Source organism: Apteryx mantelli, chromosome 2 (genome assembly GCF_036417845.1).
Source record: "Apteryx mantelli isolate bAptMan1 chromosome 2, bAptMan1.hap1, whole genome shotgun sequence".
In the NCBI taxonomy this organism is placed as follows: domain Eukaryota; kingdom Metazoa; phylum Chordata; class Aves; order Apterygiformes; family Apterygidae; genus Apteryx; species Apteryx mantelli.
The window spans coordinates 110,658,990-110,679,851 of NC_089979.1; the positions used below are offsets into that span (position 1 = coordinate 110,658,990).

At 42.7% G+C, this 20,862-nt stretch overlaps 2 protein-coding genes across 5 annotated transcripts in view; one reads left to right on the forward strand and one right to left on the reverse strand.

Moving 5' to 3' along the window:
• Positions 1 to 20,617, forward strand: part of LANCL2 (LanC like glutathione S-transferase 2) — a 49,214-nt gene extending 28,597 nt beyond the window's left edge. For 2 of the 3 annotated variants that reach the window (XM_013955701.2, XM_013955698.2), the window contains 2 exons: positions 488 to 560; positions 2,354 to 5,433. In XM_013955701.2, the coding sequence (XP_013811155.1) occupies positions 488 to 560; positions 2,354 to 2,469 (189 nt within the window). In that variant the 3' untranslated portion in view covers positions 2,470 to 5,433. Of the gene's footprint in view, positions 1 to 487; positions 561 to 2,353; positions 5,434 to 20,098 lie in introns of those variants that run through there. The other variant, XM_067291210.1, reaches the window with a different exon arrangement.
• VOPP1 (VOPP1 WW domain binding protein) overlaps positions 10,866 to 20,862 on the reverse strand; it is a 72,609-nt gene continuing 62,612 nt past the window's right edge. For both annotated transcript variants that reach the window (XM_067291212.1, XM_067291211.1), the window contains 2 exons: positions 19,041 to 19,177; positions 10,866 to 14,669 (listed from right to left, as the gene is read on the reverse strand). In XM_067291212.1, coding sequence (XP_067147313.1) covers positions 14,488 to 14,669; positions 19,041 to 19,177 — 319 coding nt within the window. In that variant the 3' untranslated portion in view covers positions 10,866 to 14,487. The remainder of the gene's footprint in view (positions 14,670 to 19,040; positions 19,178 to 20,862) is intronic.

Consider the following 20,862-nt stretch of genomic DNA (forward strand, 5'->3'; position numbering starts at 1 on the left):
GACTGGTGCATGGAAGTGGAAGAAAACAGAAATGCAATTAACAAGCGTAAGTGCTGAGCACAAGGATAAATTAAGCACCGAGATAGAGAAGGAGCTGATATTATAGTATTAGCAAATTTTTGCGCTTGAAACTGAAGTATCTATATGTTCTCACAGCATTTTCCACTGATGTGTGGCAGGGTCAATTTTTAAAAAAGAAGAACTTAAGTACAGCCTATCTATTTACATTGTTGTGGAACTGAAACCCCTGCTGTGGAAATACATTTTCGGTTATCCTAAAATCTAATTGCAGTCTTGTCATGATTGAAGGGTGACAAATTAATCTTGGACAGTGATTGCTGTGTTGTTTCTCTGCTTACATTATTTTTACACTTAATACCTGTTAAAATGTTTTCCTGTGCAGATGTTCAAGCTTGCATTTAGCAGGCTTAATTAAAACAAAACAAAACAACCAGCCAAAATACTTTTTCTTTTACCTACTTCCCAGTTTGCTGAATGGTGTTTGGAGTATGGCGCACATGGATGTCGTATTCCTGACCGACCTTATTCTCTCTTTGAAGGTAAAGTGAGGGTATTGTATTATATGGAATGAAAGGCAACTTTGCAGTTATGGCACACGTTTGGGAGTCAGGAAGTCTTTGGTGGGTGCCAGTACTATTAAAAGAGAAAAGGGAGAAAACACCACCACCACCACTCTCCCTGCCCTTCCCCCTCCCCAAAACAACAGAAAAGCAACCCACACTTTCTTTCTGAATTGCATTTGAGCAGTTTCCGATGTAAAGTCAGTGCCACTGTCATTCTCCCCTGTGCTTATGCCTCTCGGCTTAAAGCAGGCAAAAAGTCTGGGCAGCAGTTCTGCGTCACAGGCACTGTTGCAGAGGGACTGGCCAGAGGAGCAGCTGTGAGCAGGGAACTGATGACTTGTCAGAACTGAACCTTCTCTGCTGCAATACCAAAGCAAGTAAAAGCTAGTTTTAACATGAACCAAAACTACTCAAACAGAAAAGAAATGCTAAGTTATTAAGGGCTTTTCTATAAATTTAAAGGTGTTCCTAAATACTTTTCTAGAGCTTTTTGTTTTTTAGATGCAGTTTATTTTTTAATCCCTATCTCGTAAATCCTTATGTTTTAGAAACACAATAGCAAGGAATTATAGCCCAAGCAGGATTTAAAGTAGCTCTGCTACTCTGTGAACAGTGAACCTAGTGTGCCACCTATCACAAATATATAAAATTACAGCAGACCAAACAGGATTATTTTACAAGTAAGCTTAGCCCATGAGTTAACACCAAATAGCAGTAGTTCTATGCATCCCTTCTAAATACAGAGTCATTGTGTTAATATTTATGGGAGAGAAGTATAATTATTCATATTCCAGAGGGAACCTTTGCATGCATTTGTGGAAGCAAAAAGTGGACATGAAATTTGTAGGACAGAAGCTTTGAAATTTGTTGAGAATGCAGAGTAATGTCAACAGTAGTCAGGATGGTTTGTGCCTTAATCATGACTGCACAGCTTTTTAAATTTTTAAAATGTCAGTGATTTTTTTTTTTTTAAAAGATTTTAAAGTCTTAAATTTGGAAAAAATTTTGATTGGTTATATAGCCAAAATCTACTTGAAGTTGTCCAGTTCTGCACATCTGTGCACACATGCACACTTTCACTGGGAGCTGCATGTGCACCTTATGGGATTAAAATGGAAGTTGTATGTCTTATCTTACTCATTTCATTTGTATCAGATACCTGCATTTCAGGAAAGTCAGTGGTTCAGACAATAGAATTTTAGCTTGATTATAAAACTGAGTTTGCAGTTGTTGTATACAGCAGTTGTATACAGCTGTATGCTGTCCTGCTGTAGGGTGGCTTCTGTCACCCTAAGAGTTTTATGAGTTGATGCTGCTATTAATTCTTCTGACTCCCCATGCTCCCTTTATGAGAAGAGAATAAATGAATCAGTACATCACAAAAATAATAAAAGTTTTGTCTTTGTTTCTTAAACAAACAGTGGAATGTCTTTGATAGACCCTGAATAAGCAGGGTTTTAAGTGAGAGCTGCTCAAATTGTGATAGACAGTCCAAACGGGATTTTTTTTTTCCTAACTGAAGTAGCTTTGAGACTGTGCAGCTGAAAAGACAATAGCGGAGAGAACTTTGTTCTTGCCTTTGATCTTTTCAAGTGAAACTTGGTTTCCTGGGTAAAATACAGATGAATTTGGCTTTCCAGTGACACAAGGTTCACCAATTCAGAAAGCTCTAGCAAGGAGGTGTTCCAACAGGTGCCATTGCCTTTGCTGTCAACTCTGCTATTTTTATGTCCAAGATGCACAAAAATCTCTTTCTCGTTATGTTTTAGGGATGGCCGGAGCTATTCACTTCCTCTCAGATATTTCAGTACCGGAGACTTCCCAGTTTCCAGCATTTGAACTTGGACCTCAAAGGAGGGAAAACAAAGTGGAACAGGATAGCTAAGGGGTCGTTTTGAAAGGAAACTATGCCAAAAGCAACGAGACTGTTTAGCGCTTCCAATACTAAACCAACTCGATCCTAAACTGACAGATGGATAAACCCCTTTTCCCACTCCCCTCTGCCCCAAAGGACCATGAAATCACTAGAGCATGGATGAGAAGAAGCCACATTTAAGTTCTGTTAAGGTGACACCTTCACATGTAGGACAAGAGAAGTCAAGTGTGAACTTTCTCTCTTTTGTTGCATTTGTTGTCTTCAGGTCTTTCACATGCTCTGCATGTTTATTACTGTTGTCTGTTGATATGAGTCTTTTGTTGTAAGCAAAAAGCTGTTCTCTGTGTGAATCTCAGTCCTGTCCCTTTGCGCGTGACTCACAACAGCAGTGTTGCATTCTGCAGTGTGGTTATCCACAGAGTTCCACTTTATGCCAGACAGTCCAGTATAAGACAGTGCCTGGTTTCATTGGTGAGCTGGTTACTTGAAAATGAGAAGAAGAACTTCTTTACATTCATGTTTCTGCATTTTTCTCCTCAGCCCCTAGAAGCTGAGGCAATGGAGATCAGCCGTGTTTGAAGAAATGGTATGAGGTCATCTCAGTTTTCAGGAATTTATTAGGTTTGAAGGAACCTGTTGTAGTGTTGTTGTTTGGGGGGGGGGGGGTTGTGCAGAGCAGGAACAGCAAGTTATGCTTTCCCTCTCTTGTTTACCTGGATTTGTAATAAATCTGTCCTGCATCATATAGTACGCAAAGAAGTAATGGAGGGAGGCAGGGCAGTTTCTCATGGCTGGTAACTCAGGATGACTGTTGCTCCTGAACCAAGGAGGTGATTTGTTCCGTTTCCCCTCCAGCCCCACTGCATTTAGCGCAGGTAATGTGACAGGAGCAATAAATAACAGCTGCTCGTGGAGGTTGCTGAATACTAAGGAACAATATGTAAGCTGTTGCTAGAAATTGTGAGTAAAGTTTATGTCATCTTAAATTCGAAACAAAAGAGAAAAATTCCTTTGCCCTTATTTTGAACTGTGCTGTTAGTGCTTTGCTTCTCGCTATAGTGTGGTGGTGCTGTGAAATACTAGCTCTTCCCTCTACTGGCAAGGTGTTACTCAGTTCTGCCTCCACGCTCTTGATTTGGGAGGAGAAGTGGAACTTAAGGCAAGAACACTTACAGCAGTTTACATTTTCCTTGTAATAAGTACACTTACTATTTGAAAAAGGTAAGTAAGTAAGTGTAGCATTTTCTTGCTTGCTCAAGCTCTGTTGTCCTCTTCCCACTCACCCCCCTCCCACCTCTCCTTGTCCTCTGTCATTCCAGGTGCTTATTTTAACTGATATATCAGGTGTGAGCATGACAGATGGCAGAGACTTTGTATGACCTTTCAGGCGTGCATTGGGATATATATGACCTGTGAGCCATCTGCTGAGCTCCAGTGTTTGCAGTCAGGCTTGGAAATGCATTGTAGCTCTTGCATAAATCTCTGAATGGCAGCAAGTGGCTTCCTTGAACTTTACAGTATGTGTTGCCAAATCCAGCTGGATGTTAATAATCTCCTGATTGAGTTCTGCTAGGCAATAGAGGCAGTGCCAGTGCAGGGACAGCTTCATGTCACAGTGTAGCGCCTGTGTTGATGTGTCAGTAGGACTAAAGGGTGGGAGCAGCAGGAGGGAATTGTCCACCCCTCTGGCAAAGGGTAGAAGATGAGGCTCTGAACCCAGCCGCACCTATACAGCCAAGCAAGAGAGAAGAATCTGAAAGGTGACAGGAAGGCAGGAACCTGCATGCAAAGTGGCTGCAGGGAAATGAACCTAAGCAGAGAGAGGGAGGCTGTGGAGGGATCAGTGAGGAACTGGGAGAGCTGATTCCGGGATGTAGTATGCAGAGGGTACCAGTAGAGGCTATCTATCTCAGATATGTCTCCTTAGCAAGCATACTAAGTCCTAACTCTCTATTTTTCTTCAACCTGTGTGTCATTGATCCTGCCCATAAATGTTCCAGTGAGGAAACTGGCCCAGGGTGAAGTCCCACAGAAATCCTAACTACAAAGGCAGCACAGGGGAGGTAGAATGCAGCCTGCTCAGCTGTTTCACTGTTTTGTGTTCTTTTTTTCTTTTCTTTTTTTCTTCCCTCTCCTCTACAACTGCACAGCAACTGAGATGGCTTAGCAGGGAAGTGTGTTTCCCTTGTGCCAGAGAAGAACCTTTTCAGCAGATCCTGAGCATGTGCTGTACTGGCTGCATAACTGGGGGGAGGGATCAACAAGGATTTTTTTTTTTTTCCATTCAGTGATTATAAGCTTTCTTGGCTGCTGAGCTTGAAAGGCAGCTGTGGGAGGTAATTTTGACTGGCAGGGGCCCAGTGAGAAGTAAAACTTTCTTTGACTGTTTAAAAAAAATTGTATAGGTGTATGTACACACTTAGAACAGCTTAATACTGAGCAGATCTCTGAGGCACTTGAGTGCAGCAGTCAAAATAACGAGCAAGTCAGCTATTAGCTCTTTCTGTATTGTGGCCACCCTTCTGCTGTGGTTAGGCCTGGCACTGTCTTCCTCCAGAAAATCATGTTGGAATTGAGCAAGACTGGAAATGTAATGCATAAAGTCAAGAAGCTCAGGACAGTGTGTTTGCCTCATTTTCTTGACATGACTTTCCTCATGACTCCTCCTTTGTGTTTGTGGCAGCTTTGTGATGTCCAGGTGGCCCAATAAAAAAGGATGTTGTGTGAAGGGTGAAAAAATGCATTTCACCAACACATTTGAAAATTTTTTGTTTTCAGAAATCACATCAAACTAAAATGTGAAAAAAAGTCTTAATATTCCCTGGTTTGCCTTGTCCATGTGTAATAGTCCATTTATTGCAAAAAGCAGTAGTGTTAAAAATGGAGATGCTTATTGGGCAGAAAAAGAGGGAAAAAATGCTGATGTTTTTGTTCTTTGGCTTTGTTAGTAAAGATCAAGCTATGTGGTGGCAATTTGTCTGAAAAAAATTTTTCATGTTGTGTTCCTTCCTTCCCTGCTGCACCATGGTGGTAGCTGTTCCACTGCTGTAAAACTGCTGCATTGTCTCCCACTTTCATAGGCTTGCAGAATGAAACAATCAAAGTATGAAAGCACATGAGCACATCACTTTTTTTTTTTTTAACCTTCACCTTTTACTAGCGTTGAAGGGCTCTTACTGTTGTTTCTCCTGAGTGATTTGCAGTGTGCATTGCTTAATGCCTCAGTGCAAAGCTTTGCTTGCCTCTGTGGTCAAACAGGTTGTGTTGAACAACGTTTTCAGCTCAAGCCTTACTTTCAGCTAGCTGGTTTTTAAGAATACACATATGAAATGTCTCTGTCTGTTTACTTGTGCAGTGATTTCATCTGTTTTCCAGCTTCAAGAAAGTTTGAGGTTTTTCTCTAGCTAGGGTTTAACTGAATAAAACCTTGTGAGTGTGCTGTAACCACTGGGCAGTATTTCTGATTCACAAAGCCCTGTGTGCCATTTGTGGCCCTCTGTGCTACTTGAGAGTAAAGACTCTAAACAGAAGAGTTTCTTCTTTGAATTCATGGTGTACTTCTGACCTGTAGGCAGATCTCAGGCACCAAAGTACTCTTCTCTCTGTGTTAGGTCAAAATAGGATAGAAAGGGCCATCAGAGGAGAGGCATCCCAGAGCCACAGCGCTTGCAAAAGCAAGGTGGCCTAGAGACTGATTTAATCATTTCTCTCGCCCACTGAGATAGCAGAGCTGTGGTATAAGCCAGGTACCACAGGTGATATGTCAGATAGCAGGAAAAAAAAGGGGGGGGGCACAGCTTCTTGGGTATATGCATATAGAACTAAGATGTTTAGCTTTTTGGTTAAGTAGGGAACACAGAGTAATATTTCCTTTGTGTTCTGCGTATTTTGAGCAGCTTCTTAGAAAAATATAGTCCTAGCTGTTTGTTTTCACAGCAGTGTAAGCTGTCATAGCTCTTGAAAGAAAGAAAAAAAAAAACACCCACAAAACAAAAAAGCCTGTCACTACATTATCTTCTCCTGAAGTGATAATGAAACACTGGAGCAGCTGCAAGGCAGTGGCTGGTGGGAGCCCCAAACAGAAATGTCAGGGTTGGTACCACCTTTGTCAAACCTGGTCCTATTTGCAGCACAGCTGATTAGTCATCCTGCTAATTAGTGGGATGGAAGCCACTGCATTATATTGCAGGTGAATTTAGCCCTTCTTCTACAAGGGATGGGGCAATCAGTCACACCAGGGGCTTATTTTTAAAGGCTAATTTTTCCCCCTTTTTACTTCCTGCTTGCACAGGTGTAAATCAGAAAAATAAGGTAAGTATAATGCAGAGGCTGCCCAGAATATGAGGAGGGAGTAGGTGAACACAGATTGAGCAGGTCCCAGTTGCTGTCACAGCTGGCTCTCACACTGCCCTTAGCCACCCAGCCTTGCACAGCAAGCACAAGGGCTGCATGCCTGCTGGAAGGCTGAAGCAAAACCTTCTGCCCCCTTGGAGTGCCATGAACTTAATTGACCAACCAATATGGAACCTTCTGTAATGGACATGGAAGACAGCAAGAGCCTTGGAGGCAAGGTGCCTCACTGGAGCAGCACTTTTTACTTTCTTCTGGCCAGAGCAGGAAAGGAGCATTGAGCTTTTGGGGCATGGTGCAAAGGAGGAACAATTGTAGCCCTATGGAGTGCTTGTGAGAGGGCACTTGTTGCAAAAAACAGATGCTTATGCATCTCAGTACACAATTTTGAAGGGGCATGCCTGCACCTTATAAACCTGGTACGATGACCTGGCTATAGCCAGGTCTTGCCTTCAATGCGAGCCTCTTTACAGGCCTGTTGAAGGACAAAAAGCAATCCTCACTGCTGACTGTTTGGGGGCAAAGGGGGAGTAAGGTGGTGCTCTTGAGTCAGACATCATCCTTCTGCCACAGGACAGGGAGATGGGTGGAGCATAAAGCAAAAAGCCAAGGGGAAGGTATTCCCAAAGCCTCCTAAAAGCAGGACACTGAACATCCAGGAGGTCAGGTTCATGGTCATGGAGTTACTCTGCACCCTTGAACGTTCCTGGCCTGAGTGAGTTAGAAGATGGTACTACAGGTCAAACTGCAGCAGCCCCCAGCAGTTGGTGGGAGGTCATGGCCGCCAATCTGTCAGCCACCAGTAAACCCCCCTTCCACCACCACCAAGCTTAAACTAACACAGTACATCAGCTGTTTCAGCACCAGCAGCCTGAAGAGCCATCCACTGCCATCATGCAAAACTGAGCTGTAGGAGGCCAGGACAGGCGCTTTGTGGTTGAGATGATTGATTTTCTGCCCAAATCAATTGAGTGAGCATTTATGCACCTCCTGGTCTGCAATGCATCTGACAGGCTGCTCATTACCAGCTCCCTGCTGGTGCCTGCATCTGTCACCGGAGGAGTCTCGATAGGACTGCCTCAAATCTTTACCCTTAGTGACAATCAGGCATCTAATCCCAAACAAAACTCAAGTTGTTCGGACATCTGTAGCTAGCAATCAATCACCTCACACTGGTCCAAATAACAACCTGAAAGGCACTCAAGAAATAAACTATTCCTTCCACCAGGAGAGCAGAGTTCACACACAGCATTAGATGTGCCCATTACACAGCACATTTTTCCAACAAAACAGCACTAATTGGGATAAATGGCTTTTTGGCACTGTTCTGTCTCTACCCCAAGAAAGTCTGCCCCAGGACTCAACCCTGCTGTGCTGTAGCTCTTCAAGAAATGGTTCTGTTCCACGGTGAAGGGGGCTCTCACCAGTCAAGATTGCAGAAGTCAAAAAAAACCTTGATGTTTGTAGAGATGATACAGAGCCCTGCTCGGCCTAATCATGATTGCCAAGAGCAGATCTTGAGCCAACACTTTTCAATGTTTTACCATTAATCTGAACTGCCATATTCAAAGCATTGCTGCTAGAAATTGCTGAGTAACTCAAGCCTTGCTGAGCAAGCAGGGCAGAGTCTGGGTTAGAGGGCTCCAAAGTGTATTCCCCACTTCTCTCCAGTGCGCTGCGCTTTGCTCAATCAGACACAAGGAATAAAGAAATCAAGCAGTCTCTGGGAGCTGAGCAACTGTGCTGGAAAGCAGCTCTTCATGGGATGCCACTGGGGCACACACCAGTGCACAGCTTAATGCTTTGGCTCATCTATACAAGTGGAAACTTTCTGCCTACATACACTACCTTGCACCATACCTTGCACTAGCATTGGTGCTACATCCATGCTTCCAGGAGACATGGAAATAGTTCACAGCTTTCCATGGAGAAGCCCATAAGTTGGGAGAAGCAAGTTTTGTGATAGAAACTTAAGCAGTGGTAGCTAATCATTTTATCAGAAAGGATAGATGGTATTTTGGTCACATGCAGCTACTTACATGTGAAAAATCTGAAAATTGACAGGAAGGGAAGCAAATGGGGATTTTTGGTCTCACCAGTGTTGGCAGAACAAGACTCAGTAGCCTGAACCTGAAATGAGATAGATAAACTCAAAAATGAGGCCAGTTGTGAGGCAGGGTTTGCTGAGTGAGGAGCTGGCCTTTGTTCAGAACTGCAGAGCTCTAAGAAATGCTGCATTTAATGCTGCTCCAGAGAAAAATTTGATGACTGCATACCTGGAGGCACAAGCTACACACAGTGATCAAGGGGTCCTTTATGAGTCTATAAATATCTCTGCTCATTCCTGCCCTCCATAATCCCTAAGCCTTGCTGTTCTTCATTGAGACAGGACTGATAGCAAAACCTCAGATCTTAAACCAATCCCCCAGCCACGGGAAGGGCAAGTTTCTCCCCCACCTCACAATGTATCCTAGGCTTTCCTCACATGCCTTGGACATAGGAGGGATTAGCCACACCATAGCTACAGGCAAGGTATACCGAGACTCAATGGTAACACGTTTTCTTTTAAAGCTGCTTAGTTGGAAATTTTACACTGTAACAAAGAGACTCACCCTTCCCATGTCCTCCAGGGTTGGAGTAGCAGAGACTTTTAAGGTTTTCTTGCCTGCAGTGATCACCTCGGCATATTCCTTACAGTCAATGCCTCTTCACAGATAATATTAGACACATTTTCAGAATACCCAACAGAACAGGTGACCTCAAGGAGTAACATTTATGTCTCTGGCTCCAAATGAGGCTTAGCAACTGGGCTTTTATTATGCTCCAGTCCTATTTTAAAGCATCTCTGTTCTCTGTTTTGAATGCTACTGCAAGAAACACAAGATTGAGACCTACAACACACCAACTTTTTGATGTAGCTGGTGAGATCTCCAAAGCAGACAGGGAGGCAGCCCCACAGCCCGGGCTGCGAGCCACAGCTCAACCTTGGCCCTGGAGCTCTTGGAAGGGGTCCAGGGAACATCTGATGCCCAGGACTGGGACTCCCAGAAGCCAGCACACTGAGAAGGGCACCAAACTTATTTTGCAGTCAAAAACACCACCCCACCGTGGGAGTGAGGCACTAGGATCTCTGTTGTGTTACAGAGTGAGAAACAGCAGCAGCAACTAGAAAAATCTCACACACAAATCCCTACAGCCAAAGCACTTACCTGCAATGTGGAAGTTCACCTTAGCTGCAGTAACCAACTGCGCACTTTGCTCATCAGCACTGTGGAGTAACACTGTGTTTGAAGATCATGTTTTCCTCCACCAGTGTGATCAAGGCTGCCCACCTGACCTGTCAGCACTCCTCCGGTGGTGAGAAGTGACCCTACCATGTCCACTTAAGTGCCTGTAGCCTGAGGTTTAGCTCTGGCTCTCTGAAGTGGCAGTCAGATGCAAGGCTCTCCGTGGAAGTAGTCCTACTGTCCTCTGTTGTACACAGCTGTTGTACACTTTTAGCTCTACTTGCTTACATAAAGCTTTTTTTTAAAATACCACTCAGGAAAGAGCAATAAAGATGATTAGGTGCCTAAAGGTAGAGCAATATCTAACGTTACTTTAATAAAACACATTCCAAAAGAAACTCTGTATAAGTTTGAAGAGTAACAGAAGCCTGAGACTGTCGAAAGACCAAGTTCTGCTCCATTCTCCAACCCACCAACCCAATTTTACAAAAAATGCAATATACACACCCAGATCAGCTTTATTTTGTTAACATGACCCTACCAAAAGTTACAGGGCTTCCTCCTCCTTTCTCCCTGCCATCCAGCTTTTTTTTTTCTTTTTTTAACTAAGAAGAAAAACAGGAAGAAAAAAGGAAACCTAAAAAATTCTGAAAGCAAGGCAACCAGAGGAAAGGCATGTAAACAATTTGCAAGTAATTCACAGGAATACCAACACAGGTGCTGGGTGTTCAATAGGAGACTAAGCAACTTCTAAGAGAGGAGTGCATGTATGTTGTAAGAGGTAGTGTCATCCACCAGCATTAACAAAGAAAACAACCAGACTGCAGAAAAATTTCACCAGAAGTTGAATTTCAGTATACAGCATAAGAATTCACTGTAAAGGCTTCTATCCAATCTTATCAGGAAAATGCCAGCTCTCATAGATACTTTTTATAATATAAAAGAACTTAATGACATCTGTCTTCTAACGTCAGAGGTCTGTCATCATTTCTGTTGACAGAAAAAGAAATGCTGGATTTGTTTTTTAAAAAATTACATAGTGCATACACAACCATACAATGTGACACAGGCAGCTTTAAACTTTGCACACTAATTTAGAAAATATATACAGTTGTGATGTGCAGGCAGATGGACCTATTGATTGATCATATATAAAATGTACCTTTCCTTATCTTAAGTGTCCACTGAGCCTGCACTGCACACACAAAAGTACATGCTTTGTCCCTTATGATGATACACAGTAAGAGAAAGCATTTTATTACTGAAACACTTTTGAAAAGTATTTCTACCCTGTCTCAGCATCAGGTTCACTGTGAGGGTAAATGGGTGAGGTTCTCCAGCCTGTGATATACAGGGGAAAAGACAAGGTGACCTAAAAAAGTGACACTGCAATAGGAGAGGAGTGCACAACTCTCCTCAGTCATTCTGTTCCTCTGGTATGCAAGGAAGTCTGCAGAAAACCCTGATATTTAAGAAAACCAAAGCAGTCCCTTGTCAGGCAGTTCTCTCCAAGCGTTTACATGAATACCTTGTATTTGGCACATGAGCAGCCCCTCTTATGTTTCACTACTTTTAAAATTAAACAGCCAACTGACTGAAAAACAGCCCTGCCTATCAAAACACTTTAAATGATAGATTACGTAAGATTTAAATCTAGCTAAGCAACTTAGGCAAGATCAGCTCTGGGAAGCTAAGAAAAGAATTTTGTCCTTCCTAAATTCAGTGTTACTAAGTCAAAAAAAAGGCTTACCTGGGTCTGCTCGTATTTCTTCATTTTTAAGTATAATGAAAAAGAATTACAAAAAGTATTAGAATTTGGGTGGGTTATTTTTAATCCATAATACAGTATGGAGGAGTAAGCAAAAGATTGGGCAAACTTCTTATAAGTAGATACCATTCAACATTTTTGAAACATATGTTGAACATAAGCAAATATAGGAGGATATGATCTGATTCAGTCTCGCATGGATTATAACATAAGTGCAAGTGCAAACTCAGAACTTGGGGCTAACCTCACATCAGCTCTGATTTCACAAGCCCCTCTTGGTGGCAGAATGAGCTCTGCAGTCCTGGAAAGATCCTTTTACACCACCTTAAGAGTTACCCATCCTTATGTGCCAGAACTTTTAGCATGATGCTATTTTTCTACCCCCTTATCCCTTGTGGCTGAGACACATATCAAAATAAAAACCAGACCAATCACTGCTATCAAATGCTAACACCACTTCTAATAGCAACTGCCTGTTGATTTGATGAAACAAAGTCCTTTCTTCAGGCCAAATCTTGATCCAACTGGTATCAAGACACAGCCTCCTTTGGCTTTAATGTGGTTGTGACCAGGGCTCTTACTGTGTCCTGCACGTTACGGTATCACAGAAACAGCTTTCTCTAACTTGGTGAATCCAACTGCACTTCCAGAAGGCAGGTCACAGCGAAACAGCGAAAGGACTTTGGGCAATGTAACACAACCTGAGCCAGAGCTTCAGTGCCACTAAACCAGGCAGGTCTCCCCTGACACCCATCAGTAGAAGAAACTGTAAATTACTTTCTTCCCTTCCCTGGCTGCCATACAATTACTTCAGTTACAATTTCACCCAAGTCAAGACTGCTGTAATGAGCTCTTCAAAAGTTAGTTCTGCTCCAGTAGATGACTATTAACAGCACCAGCAGCTTTTAGAAATGCAGTGTCCCTTAGCGGTTTTCCTGTTAAGTCAACCCATGTGCATAATCAAAGGGATGCTCTTTTCTGTCAGTTTCGCAAATTTAGTTTGCTCTCTAGGAACAAATTCTCACAAGCTGCTGGCAGCAGTAAGATGCACTAGTAGCACAACAAAACTTTTGCTCCCTGAGCAACACAGGTCTTTTGGATTACTTCAAATTACCTCTGTGCCCTCCATGCCCTAGCTGGAGTGACACAGGAGCAGTCAGTGTATCGGCAGTGAGGAAGCAGTAATGGACCTGGTACCCAAAGGACCATACCAGACTCCTAACTTTCAGCTGTGCTGTTTCTGCAGGTCTTTCAGCAGTAAAAAGCAATGGGATCTTCTTTTTGCCACTCATTAGCAATGTGACTGAAAACACACCAAGTGAGAAGGTGCCACTGATATGCAGTCACTCCTCAGAGTAGCTTCATGTCTTTGCTAGAGATAGATGCTCCTAACCACCCTCCCAGGAAAAGGGCTTTGTGTTTTTTTGAAGGTATTGACTCATGGTCACTCAGAGAGCCAGCCATGAGCATGAATCAGGGACCCTGGGAATACTCACAGCAAAGTGTACAGAGATCTAAGTGCCAGCAGCAGCTGCAAAGCCAAACCATCTGTGCATTGGGTTAAGGAACTGTTTTAAAAAAAGGTTATTTGACTATGACACAGGAAGGAGAGCATGTTGCAAACCTGTCACCTAGAGATGACAGCTCAACTATATACTTTGTGGCAGCAGTAAGACCATAACCAAACTATTATTTCCCAGTGACAAAATTCCCATCAATTTCAAAGGGAACAAACTTGGGAGTGGGCTCCTGTTCCTTTTTGTTATAATTATTTTTCAGTTTAGGGAAGAAAAGTCTTCTATATATTTCAATATTTCTGAACACATCTAGAGGCACAAGTAGCTCTGATGCTATAACACCTCCCTCTCACTACTGACATTTAGGTCATCAGCTGTTTCATACAATCTCACCTTTGGCTATAGCACAAAACAAAATCTGTAGGGCATCAAAAGGGGAAGAGAAGCCAGGCTGAAGAGGCCACAGGCAGAGTCCAGGTGCTGGCCAAGAAGCACTCAAGCCCTGGTCATTCTCTTTTTAGATGCACCATTAATAGCAACAAAGCCCTCTCTTCTAAGGCACTTGGCAAAGCCTTTGCCATGACTCAACCAACACCGGTGCCCCACTCCCTCTGTGATTTCTGTCACAGCGCATCTCTGTTGTGCATCAGAACAGAGTTTTACAAGAAAACTCTAAATGAAGAAGATGGTTGTCACCATCCCTGGTAAAAGCATTGCCCAGCCTCTTCTACATTTACTCTCTTTGTCTCTCATTTCTCTTAAATTAGAGCATTTCTTCTAATGGGGGCTTAGGAGAATGTATGTCACTCTGGGATTGCATAAAGAACTGTTACTGGTAGCCTGCCACAATGCAATAATATACATAGTCAAAACAATAAATAAAGAGAAAGACATACAGGTTTTAAATATAGGTTTCCATTAAAAGCATTACAAAGACAACTTTTCTCATTTTGAAGACAAAAGAAAAAATCCACTTCTACTGCAAAAACAAAAAATTTAAAAATCACCCCTTTGCAAGTAACTTTAATGAGGAAAGGTGCAGGGAAGGGAGGGAGAGAGGATTTAGAGAATTAGCAAGTGTTCAAAAGGGCAGACACCCTCCATCTTTGTCATTTTGCAATGGCACCTTCTTCTCATACAGTCAGGTCCAAGAGCCACAGAGTCCTCACGTGGAGGATTTCACCACCTGCTCGTAGGGGGGAGGTGGCGTGTTGCAGTAGGAAGGTGGGGGTGGATAAACTGGGTTCCCTTGGGGGGAATTGGGCTGGACGTGGAAAGCCATAGCCATGGGATTCATCCCAGGTCCACCTGGATCTGTGTAATACGGCACCCCAGGTTGTTGTGACCCTGAAAGAAAAAAAAAAAAAAAAAAAAGGAGAGAAAAGGTATCAACAACAGCAGCAGCAGCAGACAGCAGTCGTGCCCTTCCAAGGACAAGAGAGAAGGTCTGCCTGCACTCTGCCCTGCATGGAAGCCATACACAGCAGGTTTTACCTGGAGCCTAGGACATGTGGCCAAGGCAACACTCAAAGGTTGCCTCTGTTTCAAGGCTGGCTGCTTACAGAAAACATAAAATACCTCAAAGTGTTCATCAGAGCAAGGACAAGGAGCCATGTTTGTCCCACTCCAGAGGAAACCCAGACTTGCAGGACAGCACGCTACATTCACTTGTGGAGTTTTCCCCAAAAGGAAGTCTCAATTTTGCACATAATAGAAAGAAACTTAGTGAGACCAAGGACATTGCTGCCCCAACCAACCATCATTTGAAAGGGAGACAGCGAGTCCTGCTCAGTTCTCTGGGCAGAAAAGCTGTCGTGCCCACATAAAGGAGAGGTTCAGAGACCCCAATGAATACAGGAGTTTCCCTTGCAGCCCCTGACTCAGGTGTAAAATTTTACAAGACACACAGAACTGCACGGATTGTTTTGTAACATACTGGATTAGTCTGCATTTCAGAGTATATCTCAAATAGAAAACTTCCCTTTGGGGTAGGATATGGCTAAGGAGTAAACATGTGTGACACAAAAAAAACCAAGTCCAGCTGAAGCCAATTAAGGCTTGCTAACACGATGGGACAAGATTGTTTAGTACAGATTAAATTTAGGAAATGAAATTGGAGCCTGCAGGGACAAGGAAACTTACAATCAAATGAAAAATTCCTAATCATGACACTTGAAGAGTTACAGAGGCGGTCACCATGAAGAATAACACAAGCAGCGTGTAACCTCCCTTGGGTATCACAAGGGGCAGTGGAACACTACTCACACAATTTCAGCTATTAAAGTTACTAGTGCCTCTCTCTGAATAGGTAAACTAGTGTCCTTTTCTCTCTCTCTGCCTCTCTCTTTAAATAAGGCTGGACTCAAACAAAAAAAAAAATCACGACTGAGCAACAGGTTTTCTCCTTTTGGTGCTGCTCTGTTTTTCCTGTAATGAAACAGCCTCTAAGGGATTTTCCATTTAGTCATTCATTTCCATGAATTAGTGACTCCAGGATTCAGTATCACCGTAGGAGGAATATAGGCGTCCAGAGCTTTAGGCATCCTTTAGTACTTTAACAGTCAGGAAGGATCCATAGAGCAACTCAAAAATATGTTCTTAGAACATTAAGAAGAGATGGGTCAAGTCACAATTCAAATATTCACAGTCTGGGGTGTCTGGCCCTGAAGTTTTACTTGGACACTCACGAGCACAGAGGAAAGAAAGCAGATCAGGAACATGGCTGTTTCCTTCTTAATAACACAAGAAATTTTTCCTTTTGCATATCTGAGGAAACAGGGTTGCTCCATGGCCTCGCTTCCTCTGCTGTGGTGATGAGAATTATTTGTTCTGCTTCAGCTGAGTATTAACACCCGGCTGGCTGCAGAAAGAGTGCCAGGCTGGGAGCGGGCTCCAAGTCTTCCTTCTCCAAAGTTTGCGCCAATATTCACTTATCTAGCCAGGGTCTCTTTTCTTAAGCATTTTTAACATAAAGTTAAATCTTGCTCGGCTCTGCATTTCTGTAGTTTCCATCAACACAGGGAAACAAGAGATGTAAGGCAGCTCATTGCAGTTTGCTGTTTAGGAAAATGGCTGGTTTTGTTAAAGCTTCCTTGTATTATAGAATTTTGAGGGTGAGTGTGGAAATCATTCCTTTAAAATATTTTTCCAGTTCATTAAATCCAACAGAAAACAACATCTAGGTACCAATTTATTTGCAGGATCAGCTCATAAGTACTTGTTATGGGTCTACAAAAGGGATCCAACCCTTCCTAGGGCCTAAAACGCTGGTTTTGTGCAACGTAGGCCAGGGCTGAAGTGAAAGACACCACTAGGTCTGCAAACTGCAGTTTGTAGGTGAGGTGTTCGATCCACTTGCCCAGTCAGGCCCACAAAGAAAGCACTGCCAGCCCCGGGGCTGACGCTGGGATGGCAGAAGATGTTGCAGTTGCATCTACAGGAAGGGATGGCCAAGGAGCTGCGCTTCAAGGGCTCCAGCTCTACAGGGCACTGGCTACTGCTGCAAAATCTGGAAGAGGAGCTAGAGAAAAATCAAAACTTGGTCAACTACTAATTCCCATTGCTTTTGCAGTTGAACTTTCTCTCTTTCCTACTGCAGCATGCTCTGCTGCCCTCCCAGCAGGCCAGGCAGGCAAGCACGCCATCTTTCCACTCCTCTGGGGAGAAGTTCTGCATCTGCCCCATAGAAACACAAAAAAGGAGGCCACGAAGTAAGGGCACCCAGCACCTCACAGCCCTAGTGGTGGCTGCTCATGACAGAGGCAACGAGAAGGTACAGGAACTCAGAAAAGGCAGGAGAGAAAGACAGAGAGAAACTGGGAAAGCACTTGGAACTGCTGAAAGACTGGCTGAAAGTTCAACAAAACACATAGAAAAAAGGATTGCAGTGAGATTAGCTCAGACCTCAAGGTTTGAAAAGTAGTAATAACAATCCAAAAGCAGGTGGCATAAGTAGGCTGTCAAAGGGCCTAAGCTTGTTTATACTTGCCCACAACTTGTGTTCCATGAGGTGTCATGAAAAACTAAAGCCGTGTTCTAAAATTAAGTCTAGTATTTGCTCATCTAGCTGCAAAGCACTCCTTGTTTACATAACCTTGGGGTTATTTTTCAGGCCTAAAAATATGGTTTAGTTAGTTTGGTTGCCCCCCCCCACACACACACCGTCAACCCTCCACTCTGCAAAAATGTGTGTTCAATAAAGCAGAAAAAAAAGGATGCAGAATGGAAACTCTAGGCCTTAAAAAAAACAACAACAACAAAAACTAAGTTTAAGAAAAAAAACAGGGTGAGTAAAATGTTAGTTTGTGCCTGTAACAGCTATTTATCTATCCATTTAGACCTGGGAGAGTGAGAGAAGAACACAGGCCTATAAGCACATGCTTAAGGATGCAAAACCCAGTGTTTTCAAAGTGTGTACAAAGCAGGCAGGTGAGCAGTAGCAGGCTTGACAGGGTGGACAGCCTGAATGCTGCATCTCTGTGCAACACACTTCCAGTCAGAGCTAACGGCAATATTTTTTATGACACCTTTTCTAAGGAGGTTGTCTCGAGGCAGCCAAAATATTGCACAGAGCTGTAATGATTCGGAAAATGATTTCTGACAGAGAAGTTTGAGGCAGCAAACTTTAAGCGATCCCCCTTTTCAATCTGAAATATTCAGTTTTATTTCCACTGCCAAAGCAGTACAAAACAAAAACAAATTGCCAACTCCTGAAAAGTTGCCAGAAAATGTAATTATACTCTGGCTCGAGCTCTCTATAATACAACGTGTGACTAAATGACAGCACAGGAAAAGTGTCCATGTATCAAGCGTGCATGCGTGCGTGCATGCATGTGTTTCCACAGGCACATGTTAGCCCTGGTTCATGCAATCAGGAGAGTGGATAAGAGTGTCTCAGTCTGGACTTGCTGAGACAAGGAAAAGACAAGCACCTGAGTGTACACTCAGACATATTCTCAGCGCCGCAAGCCTTCCAACTAGACACAGCTGGATTCAAAATGCTCTCATAAAGCACAAATATCTTCTGCTTACAGGTGAGTCCAAGTTCACAAGATTCTCCAGGTTGGGACTATTTAACAGCCAGTGGCTAAGAAATAAGAAACTTAGAAAACAGCGTTGCCAGAGGACTCCTCACTCTGTAGGTCCTCACTGATGCTCACTGTCACCACTGACCAGAGAGCAATCAGACTGATAACTCAGGGAGAAGGGCCACTTCACTGCAGCAAAAAATACAGCACAGAATATGAAAGGCAAATCAAAAAGAAAAGACTTGCAATAAACTATGCTGTGGAAGGAAAATGTTAGGCTTTCCTTCACCTCTGCCAAATGGTATCAACTATACTTAAAATTCTTTCTTCAAATTATTCACAAGAAGAAAACATCATTGTTCATTTCGGATACCTATCATTTTGTCAACACTGCAAAGTGAGTGTCTTCTATTTTTCTTCCATTCACTGATATATATCTCTAAAGATATTAGGAACGCAAGGGAAGGGAACTATCCTGTTATCCTGGGTCTCAAAAATACTGTTTTATGCTGCTGCTGAATTATATTGTCTCGACAGCAGAATTTTGTTCATCAGAGGAGGCGGCTGCATGGTTTAGTGCGGTACCTTTCCTTTCCTCAGTCCCACAGTTTAAAAAAAAAAAAAATCCCTTTTTTAATGCCTTGGCATATATAAGATATTAGAAAAACTTGTATAATGAGCAGTCTCTGACCCGAAGCAGTGTTGACTGGTTGTCTGGTGTAAGACACGTTAAAAGTAGGTTCTTCTACTAGTGGAGGAGGGTACATCCGCCTTCGGATGAAGAAGCCAGCTCCACAACAGAACAAAACTCCCATCATCAAAAGGAACCTAGGCAAAGAGAAGAGGGAAGTCAAACCCCACCTGCATTCAGGCAGCTCTCAACCCGAGATTGTTCATCATGAGAAACTCAGAATACTATCCATCAACCATCAGCCTCACTATGATTTTTAGCAGGGTTTCTTAAATAGGTTGCTGCTGGACAGCAGGCCTATGTCATTTGAGATAGCCACATCTTGGGGCACTTATGGACATTTCTCTATCAATTAGTATCATAGTCCAATGTTTTTTGACATGGAAAATACAATCCTGAAACTGAAATGCCCTTGAACTTTTGGAAAATTCAGGTTCATATTTGACCTTTGCCACTGGACTGGTGAACTGAAATTCCAGGTCCAGTTTACTGTTTAATATTGTGTGTCTTGGACACAAGTCCAGCTCCTATAGCATCTTGATGGGTCAGCAGGTTTGCCTGGGACTGGCTGTGCAAAGAGGAATGCTATTCTGCAGTTGCTCTTAAAGAAAGATTTCTGGATGTTCTTAAATGAGTAACACTAATTCTGTCTCCCATGGGAAATATTATAGCTGACATTTAAGCTCAAGCCAGGAGACTGAAACATTCAGCACTGAAGATCACAGGTTTTGCTTTGTGCTTTCTAGACAGGATACACATTCTCAAGGAAAAGAACATTATTTTGTTTCAGCTCTTTTCCTTTCAGCTCCTTTTCCAACCTGACTAAACTTCATTCACCATGCCCTTGCACTTGTTCAGTGGAGACATGCACTTGCAGCAAGAGTGCATCAGGAGATTTTGTTCTTAGAAGTATTTTCCACTGAGTTTTCTTGATTAGTTATCAGACATGGTAGTGACTGATGCAAGCTCTTCTAAACCCAACTGGGATGCTAGCATTTTCTTGCCTAGTGCCAATGGCTCTTCTGCCTATAACTGTCACCTCTTTTTCTTTCTTTCAGGGCCCTTTCCTGGAGGACAAGGAACAACTGGGATCCTTTGGAAGCATTTTTTTTTTTCCTCCTCCACCTAAGCTGGCCAGAGGCAAGCCTGCACACAGTGCTTTTTTCCTCCGGAGCATTCCCAGATGACTGAGACTGATAAAGTGACACTGCATGGCAGTGATAGGTATATTATGTAAAGGGTCAAAATTCCGTTCTTGCTTCAACAATGGAAATGAGAGCAGAATGAGGTTCTCTTTCTCTAAGCCAAAATTAATACATTCCTTTTTGGCAGTGTTCCTGGAAAGGATTTGTTCTGAACAGCAAAACAGAGATTTACAACGTCACCCTAGGGGTTCAGACGCAGAACTCCTAGTTATATCAGTAAGGATTGTACACCAAAATCCCACAGGCAGCTTTGAGAAATCTCTGTATTATAGTATGTATAAGGCTTCTGTTTTTCAATGTTTATTCATTCCAATTTTGAATGCTTTTTTTTTTAAACAATCTTTAAATTCTACATAAAAATACTTAAAATCAGGTTTTCTAGAGAGCTTTTGCTTTCTCTAATAATGAGGTTTTATTCAGGTGCTTTCTTAAATTCCTCTCTAAAAAGAATTTACCTTATTTTTTCATTATACATAAAAAAGTGATTAGTTTAAGCTTTATCCAGATTACTGAGCTGCTGGTTTCACGAGCTCAAATCTTTCTGCCTTCTTTTCCTTTGCTGTCATCTCCAGTGAAATCCTCATAGTCATAGATGTACCCTTCCTTTTTAATTGAAG